This window comes from Narcine bancroftii, chromosome 13 (assembly GCF_036971445.1).
Source record: "Narcine bancroftii isolate sNarBan1 chromosome 13, sNarBan1.hap1, whole genome shotgun sequence".
Classification (NCBI taxonomy): domain Eukaryota; kingdom Metazoa; phylum Chordata; class Chondrichthyes; order Torpediniformes; family Narcinidae; genus Narcine; species Narcine bancroftii.
The window spans coordinates 42474200-42497915 of NC_091481.1; the positions used below are offsets into that span (position 1 = coordinate 42474200).

Genomic DNA, 23716 nt, shown 5'->3' on the forward strand with positions numbered 1-23716 from the left:
TTTGTTTTGTTCTCTACACTTTTCTTGGAGCTGTCTGAGGGCAAAGACCATGTCAGTGGTTCCTCTGTTAGCGCGAAAGCCGCACTGTGATTCTGGGAGAATATTCTCAGCGACACTAGGTATTATTCTATTTAGTAGAATCCTAGCGAAGATTTTGCCTGCAATGGAGAGCAACGTGATTCCCCTGTAGTTTGAGCAGTCTGATTTCTCGCTCTTATACCTCTTTACCCACATACATATCAATCGTGATCATTTTTACTCTCATTACCCGTCTTCATCCCTCAGTCTATTTTTGTAATTGTTCTGCAAATTTTCGTGCTTCTTCTGGGTCTGAGAATAGTCTGTTTTGTTGTCCTGGAATAAATATTTTCAATACCGCTGGATGCTTTAGTATAAATTTATACCCTTTCTTCCATAAAATCGCCTTTGCTGTATTGAACTCCTTTCTCTTCTTTAGGAGTTCAAAACTTATATCTGGATAAATGAAGATTTTTTGCCCTTTATACTCCAGTGGTTTGTTGCCCTCTCTTACTTTTTCCATTGTCTTCTCCAGTACCTTTTCTCTTGTAGTATATCTTAGGAATTTTACTATAATAGATCTTGGTTTTTGTTGTGGTTGTGGTTTAGAGGCCAATGCTCTATGTGCCCTTTCTATTTCCATTTCTTGCTGTAGTTCTGGACATCCTAGGGTCTTAGGGATCCAATCTTTTATAAACTCCCTCATATTCTTGCCTTCTTTATCTTCCTTAAGGCCCACTATCTTTGTTATTTCTTCTGTTATAATTTTCCATTATATCTATTTTTTGAGCTAACAGTTCTTGTGTCTCTATCGCTTTTTTATTAGATTCCTCCAATTTCTTTTTTAAGTCTTCTACCTCCATTTCTGCTGCTACTGCCCGCTCTTCCATCTTGTCCATTTTCTTTCCCATTTCTGTTAAGGTCATATCTATTTTATTCATTTTCTCTTCTGTGTTGTTTATTCTTTTTCTTAAATCATTAAATTCCTGTGTTTGCCATTCTTTAAATGACTCCATGTATCCTTTAATAAGAGAAAGTACCACCTTTATCTTGCCTTTCTCTTCTTCTTCTATTTCACTGTACTCTTCCTCTTCTTCTTCCTCTGGAAAGTGAATGGTCGTGCACTTGGGTAGAAGAAATAAATGGGCAGACAATTTTTTAAATGGGAAGAAAATTGAAAATACCCAGATGCAAAGGGACCCGGGATACCTCATGCCTGAAGGTAAACTTGCAGGTTGAGATGGTGGTGAAGAAGGCAGATGTAACGCTGACATTCATTTCAAGAGGAATAGAATATAGAAGCAGGGATGTGATGTTGAGGCTCTATAAGGCACTTGTGAGACCTCACTTGAAGTGCTGTGAGCAGCTTTGGGCTCCTCATTTAAGAAAAGATGTGCTGACATTGGAGAGGGTTCAGAGGAGGTTCACAAGGATGATTCTGGAATGAAAGGGTCATCATATGAGGAAAATTAGTCAGTTCCTGGCCTGTATTCGTTGGTATTTAGGTGAATGAGGAGGATCTTATTGAAACATTTTGAATGTTGAAAAGTATGGTCAGAGTAGATGTAGAAAGGTTGTTTCCTATGATGGAAGAGCCAGGACAAGAGGGGACAACTTCAGGATTGAAGGGGATCTCCTGTCACTGAATTTCTTCAGCCGGACCATGGTAAATGCGTGGAATTTGTTGCCACAGGCGGTTGTGGAGGCTGGGTCATTGGGTGTATTTAGGAGATTGACAGGTTCTTGATTAGCCAGGATATCAAAGGTGTTGGAGAGAAAGCTGGGCAATGGGGCTAAGTGGGAAAATGGATCAGCTCATGATTAAATGGCAGGGCAGATTCGATGGGCTAAATAGCCTATTTCTGCTCCATGTCTTATGGATTTGTGCTGTAACTGGTTACTAATTGGAGCTGTTTGAAAGTGATGCATTATGTTCCAACTTCATATCCTTCAGTTACTTGACAATAACTTCTACCATGTCTCATCTGTTATGGAACCACTCATTATTTCCGTGAGCAGTGAGAATGTTGAATGATCAAATTAACTGCTCGCACTAACCATTCAAGTCTCTTCTATGCACAAAACACCATTTATTTATTTGTATTGATGTAACACTCGTCCTATGTATGTATTATTTGTCTGTACATGTGTTATGGATGCATCCCCGATCCAAACACTGGCACCTCCTTGGACTACGTCCTGGTGCGAGGAAGAGACAAACGAGATGTGCTCCACACCAGGGTCATGCCCAGCGCGGAATGCCACACTGACCACCGGCTTGTTCGCTGCAATCTCAACCTTCACTTCAAGCCAAAGTTCAAGAACAGTGGTGCCCCCAGAAAGAGGTTCAATGTTGGAAACTTGCAGTCAGACGTAGTGAGAGGAAACTTCCAGGCAAACCTCTCCAAGCAAGGCTCGAGGATGCAAACTGCCTCACGGACACGTCTCCTGAAACTCTCTGGGATCAGCTGAAAACGGCCATACTGCAATCCACTGAAGAGGTACAGGGCTTCTCTTCCAGGAAAAACAAGGACTGTTTTGACGAAAACAACCAGGAAATCCAGGAGCTGCTGGCAAAGAAGCGATCTGCCCACCAGGCTCACCTTGCAAAGCCTTCCTGGCCAGAGAAAAAAACGAGCCTTCTGTCTCGCATGCAGCCACCTTTAGCGCAAACTCCAGGAGATCCAAAATGAGTGGTGGACTAGCCTCGCCAAATGAACCCAGCTTAGCGCGGACATTGGCGACTTCAGGGGTTTCTACGAGACACTAAAGGCTGTGTACGGCCCCTCACCCCAAGTCCAAAGCCCTCTGCGCAGCTCAGATGGCAAAGTCCTCCTCAGCGACAAGATCTCCATCCTCAATCGATGGTCAGAACACTTCCAATCTCTTTTCAGTGCCAACCGCTCAGTCCAAGAATCCGCCCTGCTCCAGCTCCCTCAACAACCCTCGAGTCTAGAGCTGGATGAGGTCCTTACCCAGGAAGAGACATATAAGGCAATTGAACAACTGAAAAGTGGCAAAGCAGCAGGTATGGATGGAATCCCCCCCAGAGGTCTGGAAGGCTGGTGGCAAAGCTCTGCATACCAAACTGCATGGGTTTTTCATGCTCTGATGGGACCAAGGAAAGCTGCCTCAGGACCTTCATGATGCCATCATCATCACCCTGTACAAAAACAAAGGCGAGAAATCAGTCTGCTCAAACTACAGGGGAATCACGCTGCTCTCCAGTGCAGGCAAAATCTTCGCTAGGATTCTCCTTAATAGACTAATACCTGGTGTCGCCGAAAATGTCCTCCCAGAATCACAGTGTGGCTTTCGCGCAAACAGAGGAACTACTGACATGGTCTTTGCCCGCAGACAGCTCCAAGAAAAGTGCAGAGAACAAAACAAAGGACTCTACATCACCTTTGTTGACCTCACCAAACCCTTTGACACCGTGAGCAGGAAAGGGCTTTGGCAAATACTAGAGCGCCTCGGATGCAGCCCCCAAGTTCCTCAACAGGGTTATCCAACTGCACGAAAACTAATAAGGTTGGGTCAGATACAGCAATGAGCTCTCTGAACCCTTCTCCATTGACAACTGCGTGAAGCAAGGCTGCGGCCTCGCACCGACCCTCTTTACTCTCTTCTTCGGCATGATACTGAAACAAGCCAATAAAGACCTCAACAATGAAGACGGTGTTTACATCCGGTACCGCACGGATGGCAGTCTCTTCAATCTGAGGCGCCTGCAAGCTCACACCAAGACACAAGAGCAACTTGTCCGTGAACTACTCTTTGCAGACGATGCCGCTTTAGTTGCCCATTCAGAGCCAGCTCTCCAGCACATGATGTCCTGTTTTGCGGAAACTGCCAAAATGTTTGGCCTGGAAGTCAGCCTGAAGAAAACTGAGGTCCTCCATCAGCCAGCTCCCCACCATGACCACCAGCCCCCCCATCGGGCACACTGAACTCAAAACGGTCAACCAGTTTACCTACCTCGGCTGCACCATTTCATCTGATGCAAGGATCGAAAAAGAGATAGACAACAGACTCGCCAAGGCAAATAGCGCCTTTGGAAGACTACACAAAGAGTCTGGAAAAACAACCACCTGAAGAAACACACAAAGATCAGCGTGTACAGAGCCTTTGTCATATCCACGCTCCTGTTCGGCTCCAAATCATGGGTCCTCTACTGGCATCACCTACGGCTCCTAGAACGCTTCCATCAGCTCTGTCTCCGCTCAATCCTCAACATTCATTGGAATGACTTCATCACCAACATCGAAGTAAGTACTCGAGCTGGCAGAGTCCGCAAGCATCGAATCCATGCTGCTGAAGACCCAACTGCGCTGGGTGGGTCACGTCTCCAGAATGGAGGACCATCGCCTTCCCAAGATCATGTTCTATGGCAAGCTCTCCACTGGCCACCGAGACAGAGGTGCACCAAAGAAGAGGTACAAGGACTGCCTAAAGAAATCTCTTGGTGCCTGCCACATTGACCACCACCAGTGGGCTGATATCACCTACAACCGTGCATCTTGGCGCCTCACAGTTCGGCAGGCAGCAACCTCCTTTGAAGAAGACCGCAGAGCCCACCTCACTGACAAAAGACAAAGGAGGAAAAACCCAACACCCAACCCCAACCAACCAATTTTCCCTTGCAACTGCTGCAACCGTGCCTGTCTGTCCCGCATCGGACTTGTCAGTCACCAACGAGCCTGCAGCAGACGTGGACATACCCCTCCATAAATCTTCATCCGCGAAGCCAAGCCAAATAAAAAGACGTGTTATGTCTAGTTCTGTCTCTGCATGTTTTGCACTGAGGACTGGAGAACGCTGTTTCGTTGGGTTGCACTTGCACAATCAGATAACAATAAACTTGACTTGAGGTGTTGAGAAGATTCAGTATGTCACTGAAGACTCTCAAAAACGTCTACAGATGTACTGTGGAGAGCATTCTGGCTGGATCCATCACTGTCTGATACGGAAGCGCTAATGCTCAAGACAAGAAAAAACTCCAGATGCCTGCGACATCATAAGCATGATGGACTCTCTGAACTTGACTTTTAGAATTCATTACTGGGTGACTTAGCTTCTTAAATTCTGCATTAAACTATACAGTTTTCCCCAAACATCTTTAAAATTCTCACCATCCTCTTCAAATTGCTTCCTGCAATTTGCTTCCTGGCTTTCTTATAATCATCTCCAACCCAACTGCACATTTGTTTCTCCATCTCTGGCATCTTGACCAACTTGATTGTTGATAGCTGCTTAGGACTTGAGTTCACCCAGAAACCTTTGCATTTTTCAAAAGTTCTTCTTAAAATATATTCTGATGCTCCCTATTTACCCCCCCCCCCCCCCCATCCTATTTGAATGTCTCCTTTTTGTGGCTTGAGGTCAGATTTTGTTGTTCATTGATCCATTGAGAGATGTTATGTGCTCCATACAATGTTTCTTTTGTTTCAAGTTGTGACATTTAGATGGAAGAAATAGTTACAATAAATCAGCAAAATGCAACGAGTCAGCTTCAAAATATCTGAGTGTTCATTTGTCACTGTAACTTATTAACCAACTGAATTAGCTGTGTTATCTTTAGTTGTTTGCTTTAACTTTTAAATAGTTGATCCCAAATGGAAATTTTTTTGAAAGGGACTTAATCTGTTTGTAATGGGCAGCACTGTGGCACAGCCGTAATGCTCTGGGACTCCCAGCCCCAGAGACCAAGGTTTCGGTGTGACCATGGAACAACTTGCAACAGCTGGGGTTTCCCTCTAGTACTCTAGTTCAGAATCAGAATTTATTGTCACAAGTCATAAAATTAATTATTTGCAACAGAATCAAAGTGCAAACATTCATATAAACCACCTTATAAAAATAGTACACAAACTAAGGCCATTCAAGAACCTGATGGCAATGGGGAAGAAGCTGTCCTTGTGCCACTGAATGTTCATCTTTAGGCTCCTGCACCTTTTTACTGATGGTAGCAGGGCATAGCCTGGGGGGTGGGGGTCCTTGAGGATAGATGCTGCTTTTTTAAGGCACTGCTTCTTGTAGATGACCTTGATGGAGTGAAGTCTGGTGCTTGTGATGTCACAGGCCGAGTTAACAACCCTCTGGAGTTTTTTCTTGTCCTGAGTGTTAGCACTTCTGTACCAGACAGTGATGCATCCAGCCAGAATGCTCTCCAAAGCACATCTGTGGACATTTTTGAGGGTCTTCAGCAACAAACTGAATCAAACACCTCACAAAGTATACTCACTGGCAAGCCTTCTTCATGATTGTGTCGACATAGAGGCTCCAGGACAGATCCTTTGGGGATGTTAGCACCCAGGAATTTGAAGTTCTTGATCATCTTCACTACTGAGCCCTCAATGAGGACTGGATTGGGTTCTCCTGACTTTCTCCTGAAATCCACAATCATCTCCTTGATTTGGCTAACATTGAGTGCGAGGTTGTTGTCGCTGATCTATCTCCCTCCTGTACGCTTCCTCATTGCCGTTTGTGATTCAGCCGACAACTATGGTGTCATTGGCAAACTTGTAGATGACATTGGAATTCTGCTTGGCCACATTATACATGGGTGTATAATGAGTAGGGCAGTGGGCTGAGCATGCATCTTTTTTTAATATTCATTTTTTAAATAATTCTCCTCATACACAGTTAAAGAGAAGAAAAAAAGAATTCACATTATACTAAGACCCCCTCTACTAATCTATTAAAAAAAAGCATGAAAAACAAAAACAACACAAAAAAAAACCCTGGAATAAGAAGCCTGGTTCTCACCCACAAGAAAAATTTGATGGTATCAGGAAGAGACAGAACTCCAAAGAAAAACGTTTTATATAATTCGGAAATATTGTATGAATAGGTGCCAAGTTTCTTCAAATTTAATAGAAGTAGAGGACTTAAAAAAGAAATTAGAAGAATCTAATAAAAAAGTTAAAGAGACACAAGAGCTGTTAGCTCAGAAGATAGATATAATGGAAAATTATAATAGAAGAAATAATATAAAGATAGTGGGCCTTAAGGAAGATGAAGAAGGCAAGAATATGAGAGAATTTATAAAAGATTGGATCCCCAGGGTCCTAGGAAGACCAGAATTACAGGAAGAAATGGAAATAGAAAGGGCACACAGAACATTAGCCCCTAAACCACAACCACAACAAAAACCAAGATCCATTTTAGTAAAATTCCTAAGATATACAAGAGAAAATATATTGGAGAAAGCAATGAAGAAAATAAGAGAAGACAAAAAGCCACTGGAATACAAGGGTCAAAAATGTTTTTTCTATCCAGACATAAGTTTTGAACTCCTGAAGAAGAAAAAGGAGTTTAATACAGCAAAAGCGATCCTATAGAAAAAAGGATATAAATTTATGCTAAAGTACCCAGCGGTAGTTAAAATAGTTATTCCAGGGCAGCAAAACAGACTATTCTCGGATCCAGAGGAAGAACGAAAATTTGCAGAACAACTACAAAACAGGCAGAGAGATAAAGAAGGCAAGAATATGAGAGAATTTATAAAAGATTGGATTCCCAGGGTCCGAGGAAGACCAGAATTACAGGAAGAATTACATGTAACGAGAGTAAAAATGACCACGAACTATATGTATGTGTGTATATGGGTGTATATACATATATATATATATATATATATATATGTGTGTGTGTGTGTGTGTGTGTATGAATATATGCGTGTACATGAGTGTATCCGTATTTAAGGGAAAATATATAGAGTATAGATAAGAATTAATAAGGGAAAGAAAGGGAAGAGAGGAAGTAAGGAGGGAATTAAGAGATTGACCTTTGTTATATATGAAAATTGAAATCTTTTCTGGGGAGGGCTGGGTGGGGAGGAGTTACGGTCATTGCGAAATCAGTTGACGGTTGCTAGTGAATTCGTAAATCCAAATGGAGAGGGGAGATGTGGTTGCCCGATAAGGGATAAAGGGCAACTCAGGAAGGGGAGGGGATAGTGGGGTTAAAGAAATTTTAGATAGGAGAATAAGGGAAATGTTTGATGTTTTAGAAATGTTCAAAAGTGTTCAAAACAAGAAAGCAGAAATGGATAAGAAGGAAAGGTGATGATGAGGAAACGGAAAGGGAAGATAAACAAAGTATGAAATGGCTACATTGAACTATATGACTTTAAATATTAACAGAATACATAACCAAATCAAAAGGAAGAAACTGCTAAATTTACTGAAAAAAGAAAAAATTGATATAGCATTCGTGCAAGAAACACATTTAACCGAAATGGAGCACAAGAAATTAAAGAAAGATTGAGTAGGACATGTAACAGCAGCGTCATATAATTCAAAAGCTAGAGGAGTAGCTATATTAATCAGTAAAAATGTACCAATTAAAATAGAAGAGGAAATAATAGATCCAGCAGGGAGATATGTATTGATAAAATGTCAGATATATTCGGAGTTTTGGAATTTACTCAATGTATGTTCACCTAACGAAGAAGATCAAAAATTTATGAAGATTTTTTTTGAAGATAGCAGACACGCAAGGGAACATACTAAAAGGAGGGGATTTCAACCTTAATTTGGATTCAAACATGGATAAAACTGGGAAAAAAATTAACAGAAAGAAAAAAGTAACCAAATTTATAATTAAATCGATGCAAGAAATGCAACTTTTGGATATATGGAGGAAACAACACCCAAAGGAAAAGGAATATTCATATTATTCGGGTAGACATAAAACATACTCAAGAATAGACCTATTTTTGTTATCAGCTCGTATGCAAGACAGAGTAAGAAAAACAAAATATAAAGCTAGAATATTATCGGATCACTCACCCCTGATATTGACAATAGAGTTAGAGGACATCCCTCCAAGAATGTATAGATGGAGATTAAACTCCATGCTACTTAAAAGGCAGGATTTTAGAGAATTAATTGAAAGACAAATTAAAATGTACTTTGAAATAAATACGGAATCAGTGAAAGATAAGTTTATACTATGGGACTCAATGAAAGCGTTCATCAGAGGGCAAATAATAAGTTATGTAACCAAGATGAAGAAGGACTACAATCGGGAAACAGAGCAGTTGGAAAGGGAAATAGTAAATATAGAAAAAGAATTAGCAATGAAGGAAAACACAACTAAAAGAAGAAAATTGGCAGATAAAAAAATAAAATATGAAACACTACAAACATATAAGGTGGAGAAGAACATAATGAAGACAAAACAGAAATATTATGAACTAGGAGAAAAAACGCACAAAATTTTAGCATGGCAGCTTAAGACAGAACAAACTAAGAGAATGATATTGGCATCAAGGAAAAAAGACAAACAAATCACATATAATCCAACGGAGATTAATAAAAACTTCAGAGAATTCTACGAACAATTATACCAAACTGAAAACGAAGGGAAAGAAGACAAAATAGATGAATTTTTAACTAAAATTGAACTACCAAAATTACAAATAGAGGAACAAAATAAATTAACAGAACCATTTGAAATAGTAGAAATACAAGAGATAATAAAAAAAACTACCAAATAATAAAACACCAGGAGAGGATGGATTCCCAATAGAATTCTATAAAACATTTAAAGATTTATTATTTCCTCCCCTCCTGGAAGTAATCAACCAGATTGACAAAACACAAAGCTTACCAGATTCATGCAAAACAGCAATAATTACAGTAATACCAAAGACAGGGAAAGATCCACTTGCACCAGCGTCATATAGACCAATATCTTTACTTAACACAGATTATAAGATAATAGCTAAACTATTAGCAAACAGATTAGCCGACAATGTACCAAAAATGGTAAATCTAGACCAAACTGGATTTATTAAAAAAAGACGAACAACAGACAATATTTGTAAATTTATTAACTTAATTCATGCAGTAGAAGGGAATAAAGCTCCAACAGTAGTAGTTGCTTTAGACGCAGAGAAGGCCTTTGACAGAGTAGAATAGAATTATTTATTCAAAGTATTACAAAAATTCAGTTTACCAAAGAAGTATATTAATTGGATTAAAGCATTATATAAGGGGCCATTGGCGAAAGTGACAGTAAATGGATATATATCAAAGCAATTTAACTTAAGCAGATCAACAAGGCAGGGATGCCCACTATCACCCTTATTGTTCGCATTAGCTATAGAACCACTAGCAGAATTGATAAGAACAGAAAATAAAATAAAAGGGATAAAAATAAAAGACAAGGAATATAAAATCAGTTTATTTGCAGATGACGTTATAGTATACTTAACAGAACCAGAAATATCATTAAAAGAATTACATAAGGAATTGAAGGAATATGGAGAAGTGTCGGGTTACAAGATTAACACAAATAAAAGTGAAGCAATGCCAATGAATAATGCAGATTTCTCAAAATTTAAGAAAGAATCACCATTCAGATGGCAAATGCAAGCAATACGATACCTAGGTATACAAATAAATAAAAACCTCGGCCATCTATATAAACTCAATTATTATCCACTAATGAAAAAATTACAGGACGATTTAGAGCATTGGAAAGACTTACCACTAACACTAATAGGAAGGATAAACTGTATTAAAATGAACATTTTCCCAAGGATACAATACCTATTTCAGGCATTGCCAATGCACTTGACGGAGAAATTCTTCAAGGAGTTAAAGAAAATAATAAGGAAATTTTTATGGAAAGCTGGGAAACCGAGGATAGCACTAGATAAATTAACAGAATGGTATAAACAAGGAGGCTTACAACTGCCAAACTTTAAAAATCATTATAGAGCCGCACAATTAGGATACCTATCAGATTTTTATCAAACAAGGGAAAAGCCAGATTGGACTAGATTAGACTAGATAAAATAGGGGAGAAGATACCCGAACAATATTATATAAATGGGATGAAAAATTGGTACAACGTAGGAATTCTCCAGTATTACATCATCTGCTCAATATTTGGAAGAAGATTCATGTAGAAAGGAATAAAACAAATTACCAATTACCAAAACTAATATTGATGCAAAATCAGCTAATCCCTTTTACAATAGATATCTTTTCCTTTAGAGAATGGGAGAAAAAAGGGATCAAAAGAATAGAAAATTGCTTTTCAGGAAATAAATTACTATCCTTTGAACAAATGAAGGATAAATATAATATAACTCAAGATACAGTGTTGGCATACTACCAACTGAAATCCTACTTGAAGGACAAATTGGGAAGCAGTCTGAGGTTACCAGAGGGAAGTAATTTCGAATATGTGATTACAGACACAATGATAATCAAAAAATTTATAACAAATATGTATATTAAACTGCAAGAAAAGGAGAATGAGGAAACAAATGGTAAAACTAAACAAAAATGGGAACAAGATTTAAACATAAAGATAAAGAAGGAAGCATGGGAGGAGTTATGCGCTGGAACTATGAGAAATACAATAAACACGAGGTTACGTATGATACAATATAACTGGATACACAGGCTATACATTACACCTCAAAAGTTAAATAAATGGGACCCAACAGTATCTGACAGATGTTTTCGCTGTAAAAAGGAAATGGGAACAACAATTCATGCAATTTGGACATGTGAGAAAGTGAAAAAATTTTGGGAAGATCTAAACCAGATATTAAATAAAATCACAAAAAGCAATATACCAAAAAACCCAGAGATCTTCCTCCTAAGTAACATAAAAAACAAAGAATTTGGACTTGATTTGGATGGTGCACAAAAAAGATTTGTTAGCATAGCCCTAGCTGTAGCAAAAAAATGTATTATGTCAGCCTGGAAATTAGAAGAGAACTTGAGAATACAACAATGGTATATAGAAATGAATAAATGTATTCCACTAGAAAAAATAACATATAATTTAAGAAATAATATTGAAATATTTGAACAAATATGGGAGCCATACATGAAACACAATAGAGAAAAATTACCGGGGACATCTATCACCTAAAATGACAGAAGGAGAAGGAAATGAAAAGAATTGACTCAGTGGAACTTCTTGTTTATTTTTATTGAGTGACAACATTGTTTGACGAGTTTAATGTATCTTAGATTCTGAACTTTAAATGAATGGGAGGGGAGGTAGGGAGGGTGAGATGGGAAGAGGGAGGGGGGGAGAAAATGACATTGTATATATTTGAAAAGAAAAATGTATGTATCTTGATCAATGGGTTTATAGTGTGAAAAATTAAAAAAATTTAAAAAAGAAACAGTTACTGTGGTGCCGCGGGATTGGCGTGTTGCAAACGTGGTTTCGGTGTTTAAGAAGGACTCCAGGTGTAGGCCCAGCAATTATCGGCCAATAAAGTTGACGTCGGTGGTTGGTAAACTAATGGAAAGTATTGTTAGAGATAATATGTGTAAGTATCTAGAGGGGCAGGGATTGATCAGGGACACCCAACATGGGTTTGTGAGGTGAAGGTCATGTTTCACAAATCTTGTTGAAGTTTTTGAGGAAGTGACTAGAAAGGTTGATGAAGGTAGAGCAGTAGATGTAGTCTATCTGGACTTCAGTAAGGCATTCGATAACGTTCCACATGGAAGGTTGGTGAGGAAGGTTCAGGCACTAGGGATTAATGTTGAGATAGTGAGATGGCTTCAACGGTGGCTAGAGATAGGCGCCAGAGAGTCATGGTGGATAACTCTGTCAGGATGGAGGCCGGTGACAAGCGGTGTGTCTCAGGGATTGGTGTTGCGTGCCTTGTGGTTCATCATTTACATTAATAATTTGGATGATGGAATGGTAAATTGGGTGAGTAAATGTGAAGAAAATACAAAAATAGGGAGAGTTGTGGATAGTGAGGAGGGTTTTTGGGGACTGCAGAAGGATTTGGATGGCTTAGAAGAGTGGGCTGAAAGGTGGCAGATGGGTTTAATGTCGATGTGTGAGGTGCTTCATTTTGGGAAGAATAATCAAAACAGGACATATGCAGTGAAGGGGAGGGGAGAAGGCATTGAGGAATGAAGAGGAACAGAGAGATCTTGGAATAACGGTTCAGCATTCTTTGAAGGTGGATTCTCATGTAGATAGGGTGAAGGCTTTTGGTAGGCTGGCCTTTATAAATCAAAGCATAGAGTATAGGAGCTGGGGAGGTGATGTTGAGACTGTTCAAGTCATTGGTGAGGCCAGGTTTGGAATATTGTGTGCAGTTCTGGTCCCCAAATTATAGGAATGATATCAATAAAGTAGAGAAGGTTGTAGAGATATAGCAGACCAACATAAAAAGCAGAAAGTTATGATTGTAGATATTAATTTTCCAAATATTGACTGGGACTCCAATACTGTGAAAAGGCTATGGGTTGGAGTTTGTGAAATGTGTTCAGGGAAGTTTTCTAAATCAATATATCGAGGCACCAACTAGAAAGGATGCAGTGTTTGATCTCCTATTAGGGAACAGGGCAGTGAGGAAGATTTTCAAAGCTTGCAGACGGATCTGGACCAAGTGGGAGAATAGGCCAAAAAATGGCAGATGGGGTTTAATGCAGACAAGTGTGAGGTGATGTATTTTGCAAGGGAAAACCATGTTAGGACATACACAGTAAATGGAAGGGCACTGAGGAGTGTGGAAGAGCAGAAAAATCTGGGAATAAAGATATATTGTTCCCTGAAGGTGGTGTCACAGGTGGACAGGGTTGTAAAGAAAGCTTTTGGCATTTCAGCATTTATAAATCAAAGTATAGGAGTTGGGATTGTTACAAGTCTAGAGGACCCCAAAACCCAGCAGCAATAGATATGCACCACGACAAAAGGTTACTTGAACAAAAGTTGCTTTTAATTATCTTTGAACATGAAAAGTAGACTCAAACTTTAACTTATCTCTATTGACTCACTTAACCTACTTAACCCCTTCTAATTCTAAGTGCACGTATGTGTAATGTGTGTGTAAGTTCAGCAAAGTTCTTTGGTTCACAGTCCAATCTGACAGGTTGCAGGGAATTCTAGTACTGTGCACAAAAATTAACATTAATACGGTTCACCAGGCTTTGGTAAATGGTTACCACTCAGAGGGGTTCTTATCAGTTTTCAGAGAGAGTTTTTCTTGTTTCAAGTCACCACAGAGTTCCTTTCTGTTTCCCCTATTCCATGGGAAACACCGGACCAGGCCAACTTCCAAAGCTTGGCAGCTTGTACCTCTGGAACTGATGTCTGTGTTTCTCCTCTCTCTCACTCACTCCCTCCTCTCTGAGAGCAAAGCCTGTTTTTTTTCCTGCTGTCTGCAAAGATCACATGACCTTCCAGACAGTGAATTCTGTTTCCAGACAAATCTACTATTGCCTGTTGTTACATTTGTGGCCTTTTCAAATAGTCCATTATAAGTCTGAGCAGTCTTGCAAAAGCTCCTGCAAAAATTCTGTTTTAAAGTGACCTGCTCTAACAAACCTTTCCCAATTTATCTCCCAAACACCTCTGTATACTCTGTCACAGGTATTATGTTGAAGTTGTTTAAGACATTGGTGAGGCCAAATTTAGAATATTGAGTGCAGTTCTGGGTGTCTAACTACAGGAAGGATATCAATAAGATTGAAAGAGTGCAGAGAAGATTGACTAGGTTGTTGCCTGGTCTTCAGGAGTTGAGTTACAGGGAAAGATTAAGCAGGTTATGATTTTATTCCTTGGAGTGAAGAAGAATGAGGGAAGCTTTGATTGAGGTTTACAAGATTATGAGAGGTGTAGACAAGAGTGGATGCGAATAGGGTTTTTCCACTGAGATTGGGGGAGATAAGTGTGAGAGATCATAGTTTTAAGCTGAAAGCAGAAACGTTTAGGGGGAACATTGGGGAAAAATCTTTCACTCAGAAGCCCCTTTCAGGTGGCCACAAAGCCTGACCGTAAAGCCGCACAGAATACTCCTGTGCGGCTGTCGGGTGGTCATCTGAAACCAGAAAAGCCGACCAGGAGGGTTACTTTCTAACCCTTCTCCGAGAGGTCTAACTATCCTGCTCGGAGTATCGATTGTGGCAGCTGAAAGTGGGGCGGGCTGCTGACGTCGCAGTGACGTTGTCAGCCATTGACTCCTGAGACAAGGAAGCCAGACTCCTCAATTTTTTTTTCGCACCCTCTCCCGCTGCCTGCCGGTCTTCCCCCCCTCACCTGCCCGACTCCTGCTGCTGATCTCCCCCCACCTTGCCCGACTCGCGCTGCTGGTCTTCCCCACCCCCCTCCCCCTCGCCCAGCCCTCTCCCACTGCAATGTTCAGGCGTCCCTGGACCCTGAGCCATGTGAAGTCCTTGAAAGGGAACGCGTTTTGCTGAAATTCAGAACCAAGTCACGTGCACGAATAATTTTGCTATCAGCCCTGATTTTCCAGAATTAAAAGCCGGTTAATTGATTGATTTTAAGATATTCACAATTAAGTAGAAAACAGTAACATTCGAGGACATGGTTACAAGATGATCTGAATTACTCAAAAATAAGGAATAGTATTGTTGCTTCTATATCAACACGGGTTGTAATGAACATCAGTGATTTTAGTAACAGAACATTAACATTTTTCAACCAAACAAATTGATTTAGTTGTCAGTAAGTTGCAAAAAGTGCAATACATAAGGACGATACGTAATTGTTTCATTTCGTACATCCAAATTGTATTTACTGTTGTGTGTTTATGACAAGTATGAAGCCATAGTAAAACAGTGAAAGTCGGGAGCCGGCAGCGGGAGTCGGGGGGCTGGGGTTGAGACCAGCAGCGGCAGTGGGAGTCGGGCGGGTGAGGGTGTGGGGGGAGGGGAGGAGACCGGCAGCGGGAGTCGGTCGGGGAGACCGGCAGCAGGAGTCAGGCCGGCAAGGGTAGGGGGTGGAGACAGGCAGCGGGAGTTGGGCAGGCGAGAGGGGGGGGGGAGACCGGCAGCGGGAGTCAAGTCATGCCTGAGTTGTTTGTCAGGCACACCTTGACGCACTGCTAGGACGTGATGTCAGCGTGGGCGGGACTAGGCACCTGTCCGGAGTAGCCGGCTTGCACTGCTAGGCAGCTAGCAGTCAGCTGGCACGTTTAGGTGCCACAAAGCCATCCATTTCATGGCCACCTGAACATGCCAGCTGGACTCTGCTAGCTGCGCCTGCAGGTGGGTAATCTTCAGCGGAACATCTGAAAGCGGCTAGAGAGTGGTGGGAGTGTGGAATGAGCTGCCATCTGATGTGGTGAATGCGGGCTTAATCTTGTGTTTTAAAAATAGATTGGATAGATAGGTCTAGAGGGTTATGGAGTGAGAACAGGACTAGTGAAATTGTGGTTGGCACACACTAGAAGGCCGAATGGCCTGTTCTCTGTGTTTTATGGTTCTATGACCTTTGGAACCAGGTGGGAACCTCTGACTGCAGCAATGAGAGGTTGTTTCCTCCCACAAACCACAGGTGTGTTGGTTGGTCAGTTACTTGGCCACAGTAAATTGCTTCCTGTGTAAATGGGTGGCAAGAGCAATGGGGAGTAAGGGCAGAGGGCAGGTAGTCAGGATGCAAGAACATTTGAGATTGGGGTAGATCGGTCTTCAAGTTCAAGTTTATGACTGTACATAAACAACCAGACAATACAGTGTTTCTCCACAATACATAATACATACAGATATAATTTAAAAAGAAAGAATTTTTTCGGTTTGATTTGCTTGGTAACATGTTTCTCTTCATCTCTTTCACAACTTGTGGGATGAAGCAATTTTACAGCCTGGCAGTCGTGTTTTTGATGCTGTGAGTCAAAGATGCTGTGTGCTGGATGCAAAGGGACCTCAATAATACTTTGAGCCCTCTTAAAGCCACACAGCTGGTGAATGTTGTCAGTAGAGTAGAAGAGACCCGTGATTTTTTCAGCCGTTTTGATGATTCTCTGCATAGACTTCCGATCCGACGCTTTGCAGCATTCATACCACACGATGATGCAGTCTACAGGACCCTGTCAATTCTGCTCCTATAAAATGTTATCAAGATATAGCCCATATCTTTCCCTTCTCACTCTCCTTGGGAAGTGTGAGCACTGCTGCTTGTTCCAAACAATTGAAGTACTGTGGGTCCAGGCTAGGTTGTCCTTTATCTGCAAACCAAAGGCCACATGGATGTGGTGGAAGAAAGGGACTGTGTCTGTGTGACATTATTCTGATTCTAAAGTGACATTGAGCATCTTTTTTGTTCTGTGTTAATGTTGTGCATAGTTTAATCTTTTGATCTCAGACATTTTCTGTAAGGAGTTTCAATCTGCCTACTGCAGCGATAGGTCAATGGCAGATGCCATCTCACTTACCCTGGATCACCTTGAGAGAAAAGAGGCATACATTAGGTTGTCCTTTATTGACCACAGTTTGGCATTCAACAGCATCATCCAGTCAGAGGTGATGAGTCAGGACACAGGATGGAGATTAAAAACTTGGCTGAATTGTGTATTAACAACCTTGCACACAACATGACCAAAAACAAGGGCTAATTTTGGACTTTAGGAAGGGAAAACCAGAGGTCCAGTGATCATTGGGGGATCAGAGGGAGAGAGGGTGAGCAGATTTAAATTCCTGGGAGTCACTATCTCCGAGGATCCTCGAACCAACACACTCATATCATGATGAAAGCTTCTAATTTTCTCAGGAACTTGAAGAGGTTTAGGATAACATTGGAAACCTTGGCAAACTTCTACAGATGTGTGATGGAAAATGTGCTGACCAACTGCATGACAACCTGCTGGGTGGGCACCAATACTTTTGGGAGGAAAGCCCTGCAAAAAGTAGTGGAAACAGTCCTGTACATCATTGACAAAGCTCTCACCACCATTGAGGAAATGTGCGTGGAATGCTGGTGTCAGAGAGCAGCAGCCATCATCAGAATCAGGAGGTATGTCATGAAATGTGTTTTTTTGCAGCGTCATCGTAGTACAAACATTCATATTATAACCATAATATTAAAAAATAGTGCACAAAACGTAAGGGGATGAAGCTGTCCTTGTGCCGCTGGGTGCTCGTCTTTAGGCTCCTGTATCTTTATCCCAATGGTAGCAGAGTGAAGAGGACACAGACTGGGTGGTGGTGGGGGTCTTTTTTAAGACACACCTCGTAGATGTCCTTGATGGAGTGAAGTCTGGTGCCTGTGATGTCGCAGGCTAAGTTAACAACCCTCTGGAGTTTATTCTTGTCCTGGTAGTTGGTCCCTCCCTACCAGACAGTGATGCAACCAGTCAGAATGCTCTCCACGATAAACCTGTAGAAGTTTTCAAGAGTTTTTGGTAACATAACGAATTTCCTCAGACACCTCACAAAGTCTGACGAGCCTTCTTTGCGATTGTATCACCGAGTGGGCTCCAGGACAGATTCTCGGAGATGTTGACACCCAGGAATTTGAAGTTCTTGACCCTTTCCACTACTGAGCCCTCGATGAAACTGGGTCATGTTTCCCTGACTTCCTTCTGAAGTCCACAATCTTGCTAATTTTGTTATTGTTGGCCAATTCAATGAGCTGATCTGTCTCCCTCCTTTACGCTTCCTCATTGCCGTTTGTGATTCTGCCGACAACTGTGGTGTCATCGGCAAACTTGTAGATAGTATTGGAATTGTGTCTGGCCACACAGCCATGGGTGTATAATGAGTCCAGCAGTGGGCTAAGCACGCATCCTTGGGGTGGGCCTGTGTTCATGAGGAGGAGACGTATCCAATTCGTACTGACTGCGATCTTCCGATGAGAAAGTCAAGGATCCAATTGCAGGGGGGCTACAGAGGCCTAGAGTTTGTAGGGAATAATGGTGTTGCAAGCTGAGCTGTAGTTGACGAAGAGCAGCCATATAGATGAGTTGCTGTTTTTGAGGAGATCCAGAGCTGAGTGGAGAGCCAGGGATATTACATCTGCTGTGGAATGATTGTGACATTAGGTGAATTGGATTGGGTCCAGATCTTTGCTTAGGTATGTGTTAATTCTGGCCTTGACTAGCCTCTCAAAGCATTAATTAACCACAGTAGAAGCTAGTGCTCCTGGGTGCTATTCCTTGAGGCAGCTCACACTACTCTTCTTGGGATGAAGCAGGTGGGAACCTCTGACTGCAGCAATCAAGGGTCTATACTCACTCTGTTCTCCCTGCTGCCAGCAGGAAGGAGCTATAGGGGGCACCAGGTTCAGGAACAGTTGCTACCCCTCCACTATCGGACTCCTCAACAACAAACTCAATCAGGGACTCATTTAAGGACTTCCTTTGCACATTAATTATTAATAGATATTTATTTTTACTTCTGTATTGCACTGTCAATTTGTTTACATTTCTCTGTATTGTCTGTGTATTTTTTTCTTGAGTACAGTTTTTTTGTGCTACCAACAAGGAGAAATTCTGCCTGGCCCACAGGAAAAAGAATCTCAGGGTTGTATGCGATGTCATGCATGTACGCTGACAATCTGCAGTTTGAACTTTGTACATCTGTAATTCTCCCCGTGTCTCTGTGGGTGCTCCGCTTTCCACGCACACTTCAAAAACATACAGGTCTTGTGGGTTAATTGGTGCATTTAGGGGGCACAGTCTTGTAGGTGAGAAGAGCCTGTCACCATGCTGTATGTCTAATTTAAAGTTTTCCCTTTTTTGTATTTGTCCAGGAGAGCCTTCAGAAATTGATCAACGAGACAAGTACATTGGCATCTGCACACTATTTGTGTTGCACTTCCACATTTTCAGGACACTGGATAAAAAAATGTACAAATCATTGATAGATGTTTGCAAAAAGGTGAGCAATATTTTCATGCAGGATTTTTCAGTTGTCCTTTGAAATCATTTGTTAATATAGAATAGTGATTCCCAAAGTGGACGCTGCTGCCCACTGTGGATGGTGGAAAGATCCAAGGGGGTTGTGAGGGAAAAGGTGGCGTTCCGAACCTTCAGTCTTGTTAATATCCAGTTTGCTGAAAAGTTTAATGAAGAAGCCAATGCAGTAATTTTCTGGCCAGACTCGGCATGACCGTAGTGAGCAACGTAAACAGCAATAAGGCATTCTAGCGAGAGTTGGTCTCAGTGGCTGCCATGTTGTATTGGCATCACTACTGCCCTCGCAGTGACGCCGCCAATCCCCCTCTCAGTGCCGCCGCCAATCCCCTCTCAGTGCTGCCGCCAATCCCCCTCTCAGTGCCGCCGCCAATCCCCCTCTCAGCGCCGCCACTAAACCCCCCCCCCCGTCAGCAGAGCTGCCACCCCCCTAAGCACCACCTCCTACTCCCTCTCAGTGAAGCCATTAAGCCCCCTCTCAATACCACCACTAACCCCCACTCTCAGCGCTGCCACTAACCCTCCTCTCAGGACCGCCACTAATCCCCTCCCTCAGCACATTTGTGCAGCCTGAAAAAGTTTGGGAACCACTGACATAGAAGCACAGTATAGGCCCTTCGACCCTCGATGTGGTTCTGGCCCATATATTCCTTTAAAAAAATCTGGACCCTCCCTACCCCATAACCCTCTATTTTATTTAAATGTCTCTTAAATGTCCCTAATGTTTCAGCCTCCATCACCATCTCCGGCAATGCATTCCAGACACCCTCAACTCTGTGTGAAAGAAACTTACCCCTGATGTCTCCCTTAAACTTCCCTTCCTTCACTTTGTGCGCATGTCCTCTGGTCCTGCCCTGGGGAAAATGGCGCTGGTAGACCTCTTGTAGACCTCTAAGTCTCCTCACATCCTTCTACATTCCAAAAAGTAAAGTCTCAGCTCTGCTAACCTTGCCTCATTTTCCAATCCAGGCAACATCCTGGTAAATCTCCGCTGCACTCTCTCCACAGCTTCCACATCCTTCCTTTAATGAGGTGACCAGAACTGAACACAATTCTCTATGTGTGGTTTTACCAGAGATTTGTAGAGTTGCAGCATGACCTCTACTCCTGAATTCATCCCCCCTATTAATGAATCCCAGCATCCCATAGGCCTTCTTAACTAACCTATCAATCTGTGTAGCAACCTTGAGGGATGTATGGATTTGGACCCCAAGGTCCCTTTGTTCATCCACAGTCGTAAGTAACCGATCATTAACCCTGTACTCCTCTTTCTTGTTTGTCCTTCCAGAATGCATCACCTCACACTTCTGCCACTTTTCTGCCAAACTTTGCATCCTGTCTATATCCTTTTGTAAGCCTACAACCTTCAGCTCCATCCACAACTTCTCCAACCTTCGTATCATTCACACATTTATTGACCCATCCTTCCCCACACAGATGCAGGGAGAGTGTACAAACTCCTTACAGACAGGATTCAAACCCCTTTCCCGATCGCTGGCGGTGTAAAGGTGTGCTAACTGCACCACCCAAGGAGCAGGGGACCCACAACAGACCCTTGCAGAACTCCACTGATCACTGACCTCCAGGCAGAATACTTTCTTTCCACTATATCTTCGTGAACACTGATCTTTCTGCTTGGTTATTACAGGTACCTGCCATCACACTTGCTGCCAATATTGTCTGGTATGCTGACCAGTTCTTGATGGATAAAATGGCATCAGCTGTAAAGGTTACAGAGAAAAAAAATCTGCAATCTATTAAAATCCAGAGAGAAACATTCCTACAGCAAAAGGCCCAAACTCTGTCCAAGTAGGTTTCATTCAGTTTTGGTTGCTGTAAAATACGGATATATTTGTAAAATGAAGAGAGAATAGAGATCTCCCAGGATGAATTGTTTTTAACCAATTAAATATTTCCAACAAGCAGTTAATATAGGTCAAATCTCTATGAGAGTCAGCAAGTTGTGATTAGGTGTACCAGGGTGAGATTAATGCTTATGAGAAGATTTTGGGTCCATTTCCATTGTGTCTCATGCCAGAGATTCTATTTTCTATTTCCATTTTGGAGTTCTAGTCACTGCATAATTGTGGAGTTTGGCAGATGTGATGGGAGAAGCAAATTGCAGTGCTATATGCCATAATCTCCAGCATTACACTGGTAAAGCATCGTATTGACTGCTGGAATCCCACATCCGACTGGGATATCATTCTCTTAATGGAGGCAGTTGGTGGAATCTAGAGCAAAAACCTGAAATGTTGACCATTCTTTATTTCCCATTGATGCTGCTTCACCCCCTTCCCCGTTCCTCTTTGTGTGGACTTTTTGTGGAACTGTGTAGGCAGGGAAAGAAGTGTGGCGCTACTGAAATATGGGACGTCAGTGGGGCAAAGTTCAATTGTCTGCCAGTCGTAAATGGGCATTAGAACCAGCGTCTGCTCTACTGATGTAAAAATCAGTGTGCTCAGGAGTCCAGTGGAAGGTGGAAGGCCTTTGGTGGTGAGCACTCCACCGAATCCTGGTCCAGGATGGAGATACATTTCACAACTAGTCCTCAGCCTTTCCTAGAGGCTGGTCCGTGAATGGCATCCTCTTCAGTTTTTTTTAAATTTTTTTTTTCACACCATAAATCACATTAGCCATGATACACACTTTTTCTTTTTCACACATATACAGTGACTTTTTCTCCCCCCCCCCTCCCTCTTCCCAAGCCACCCCCCCACCCCCCCACCTCCCATCCATTTTAGGTATACAATCTAGGTTACATTAAACCAGTCAGACAATGTTGTCATTCAACAAAAATACACCAGAAATTCTACTGAGTCCATTCTTTTCTTTCCTTCTCCTTCCATCAACTTAGGTAATGATTGTCCCCGGTAGGTTTTCGCTATTGTATTTAATGTAAGGCTCCCATATTTGTTCGAATATTTCAATATTATTTCTTAAACTATATGTAATTTTTTCTAATGGAATACATTTATTCATTTCTATATACCATTGTTGTATTTTCAGATTATCTTCCAATTTCCAGGTTGACATAATACATTTTTTTGCTATGGCTAGAGCTATCTTAACAAATCTTTTTTGTGCATCCTCCAAATCAATTCCAAATTCTTTGTTTTTTATGTTACTTAGGAGAAAGATCTCTGGATTCTTTGGTATATTGTTTTCTGTTATTTTATTTAATATCTGATTGAGATCTTCCCAAAATTTTTCTACTTTCTCACATGTCCAGATTGCATGAATTGTTGTTCCCATTTCTTTTTTACATCGAAAACATCTATCAGATACTGTTGGGTCCCATTTATTTAACTTTTGAGGTGTAATGTATAGTCTGTATAACCAGTTATATTGTATCATACGTAGCCTCGTATTTATTGTATTTCTCATCGTTCCAGAACATAATTTCTCCCATGTTTCCTTTTTTATCTTTATATTTAAATCTTGTTCCCATTTTTGTTTAGTTTTACCATTTGTTTCCTCATTCTCCTTTTCTTGCAGTTTAATATACATATTTGTTATAAATCTTTTGATTAACATTGTATCTGTAATCACATATTCAAGGTTACTTCCCTCTGGCAAACTCAAACTGCTTCCTAATTGCTGGTAATATGCCAGCGCTGTATCTCCAGTTATATTGTACTGATCTCTCATTTGTTCAAAGGATAAGAATCTACTTCCTGAAAAACAATTTTCTATTCTTTTAATCCCTTTTTTTTCCCATTCTCTAAAGGAAAGGTTATCTATTGTAAAAGGGAGTAACTTATTTTGCGTCAATATTAGTTTTGGTAATTGATAATTTGTCTTATTTCTTTCTACATGAATCTTCTTCCAAATATTGAGGAGATGATGTAATACTGGAGAAGTTCTATGTTGTACCAATTTTTCATCCCATTTATATAATATGTGTTCAGGTATCTTTTCCCCTATTTTATCTAATTCTAATCTCGTCCAGTCTGGTTTTTCCCTTGTTTGATAAAAATCTGATAGGTATCTTAATTGTGCGGCTCTATAATAATTTTTAAAGTTTGGCAATTGCAA

General features: G+C 41.3%; 1 protein-coding gene across 4 annotated transcripts in view; it reads left to right on the forward strand.

Moving 5' to 3' along the window:
* washc4 (WASH complex subunit 4) overlaps nucleotides 1–23716 on the forward strand; it is a 182564-nt gene that overhangs the window by 64510 nt on the left and 94338 nt on the right. For all 4 annotated transcript variants that reach the window (XM_069909975.1, XM_069909974.1, XM_069909976.1 and 1 more), the window contains 2 exons: nucleotides 19516–19643; nucleotides 21327–21487. In XM_069909975.1, the coding sequence (XP_069766076.1) occupies nucleotides 19516–19643; nucleotides 21327–21487 (289 nt within the window). The remainder of the gene's footprint in view (nucleotides 1–19515; nucleotides 19644–21326; nucleotides 21488–23716) is intronic.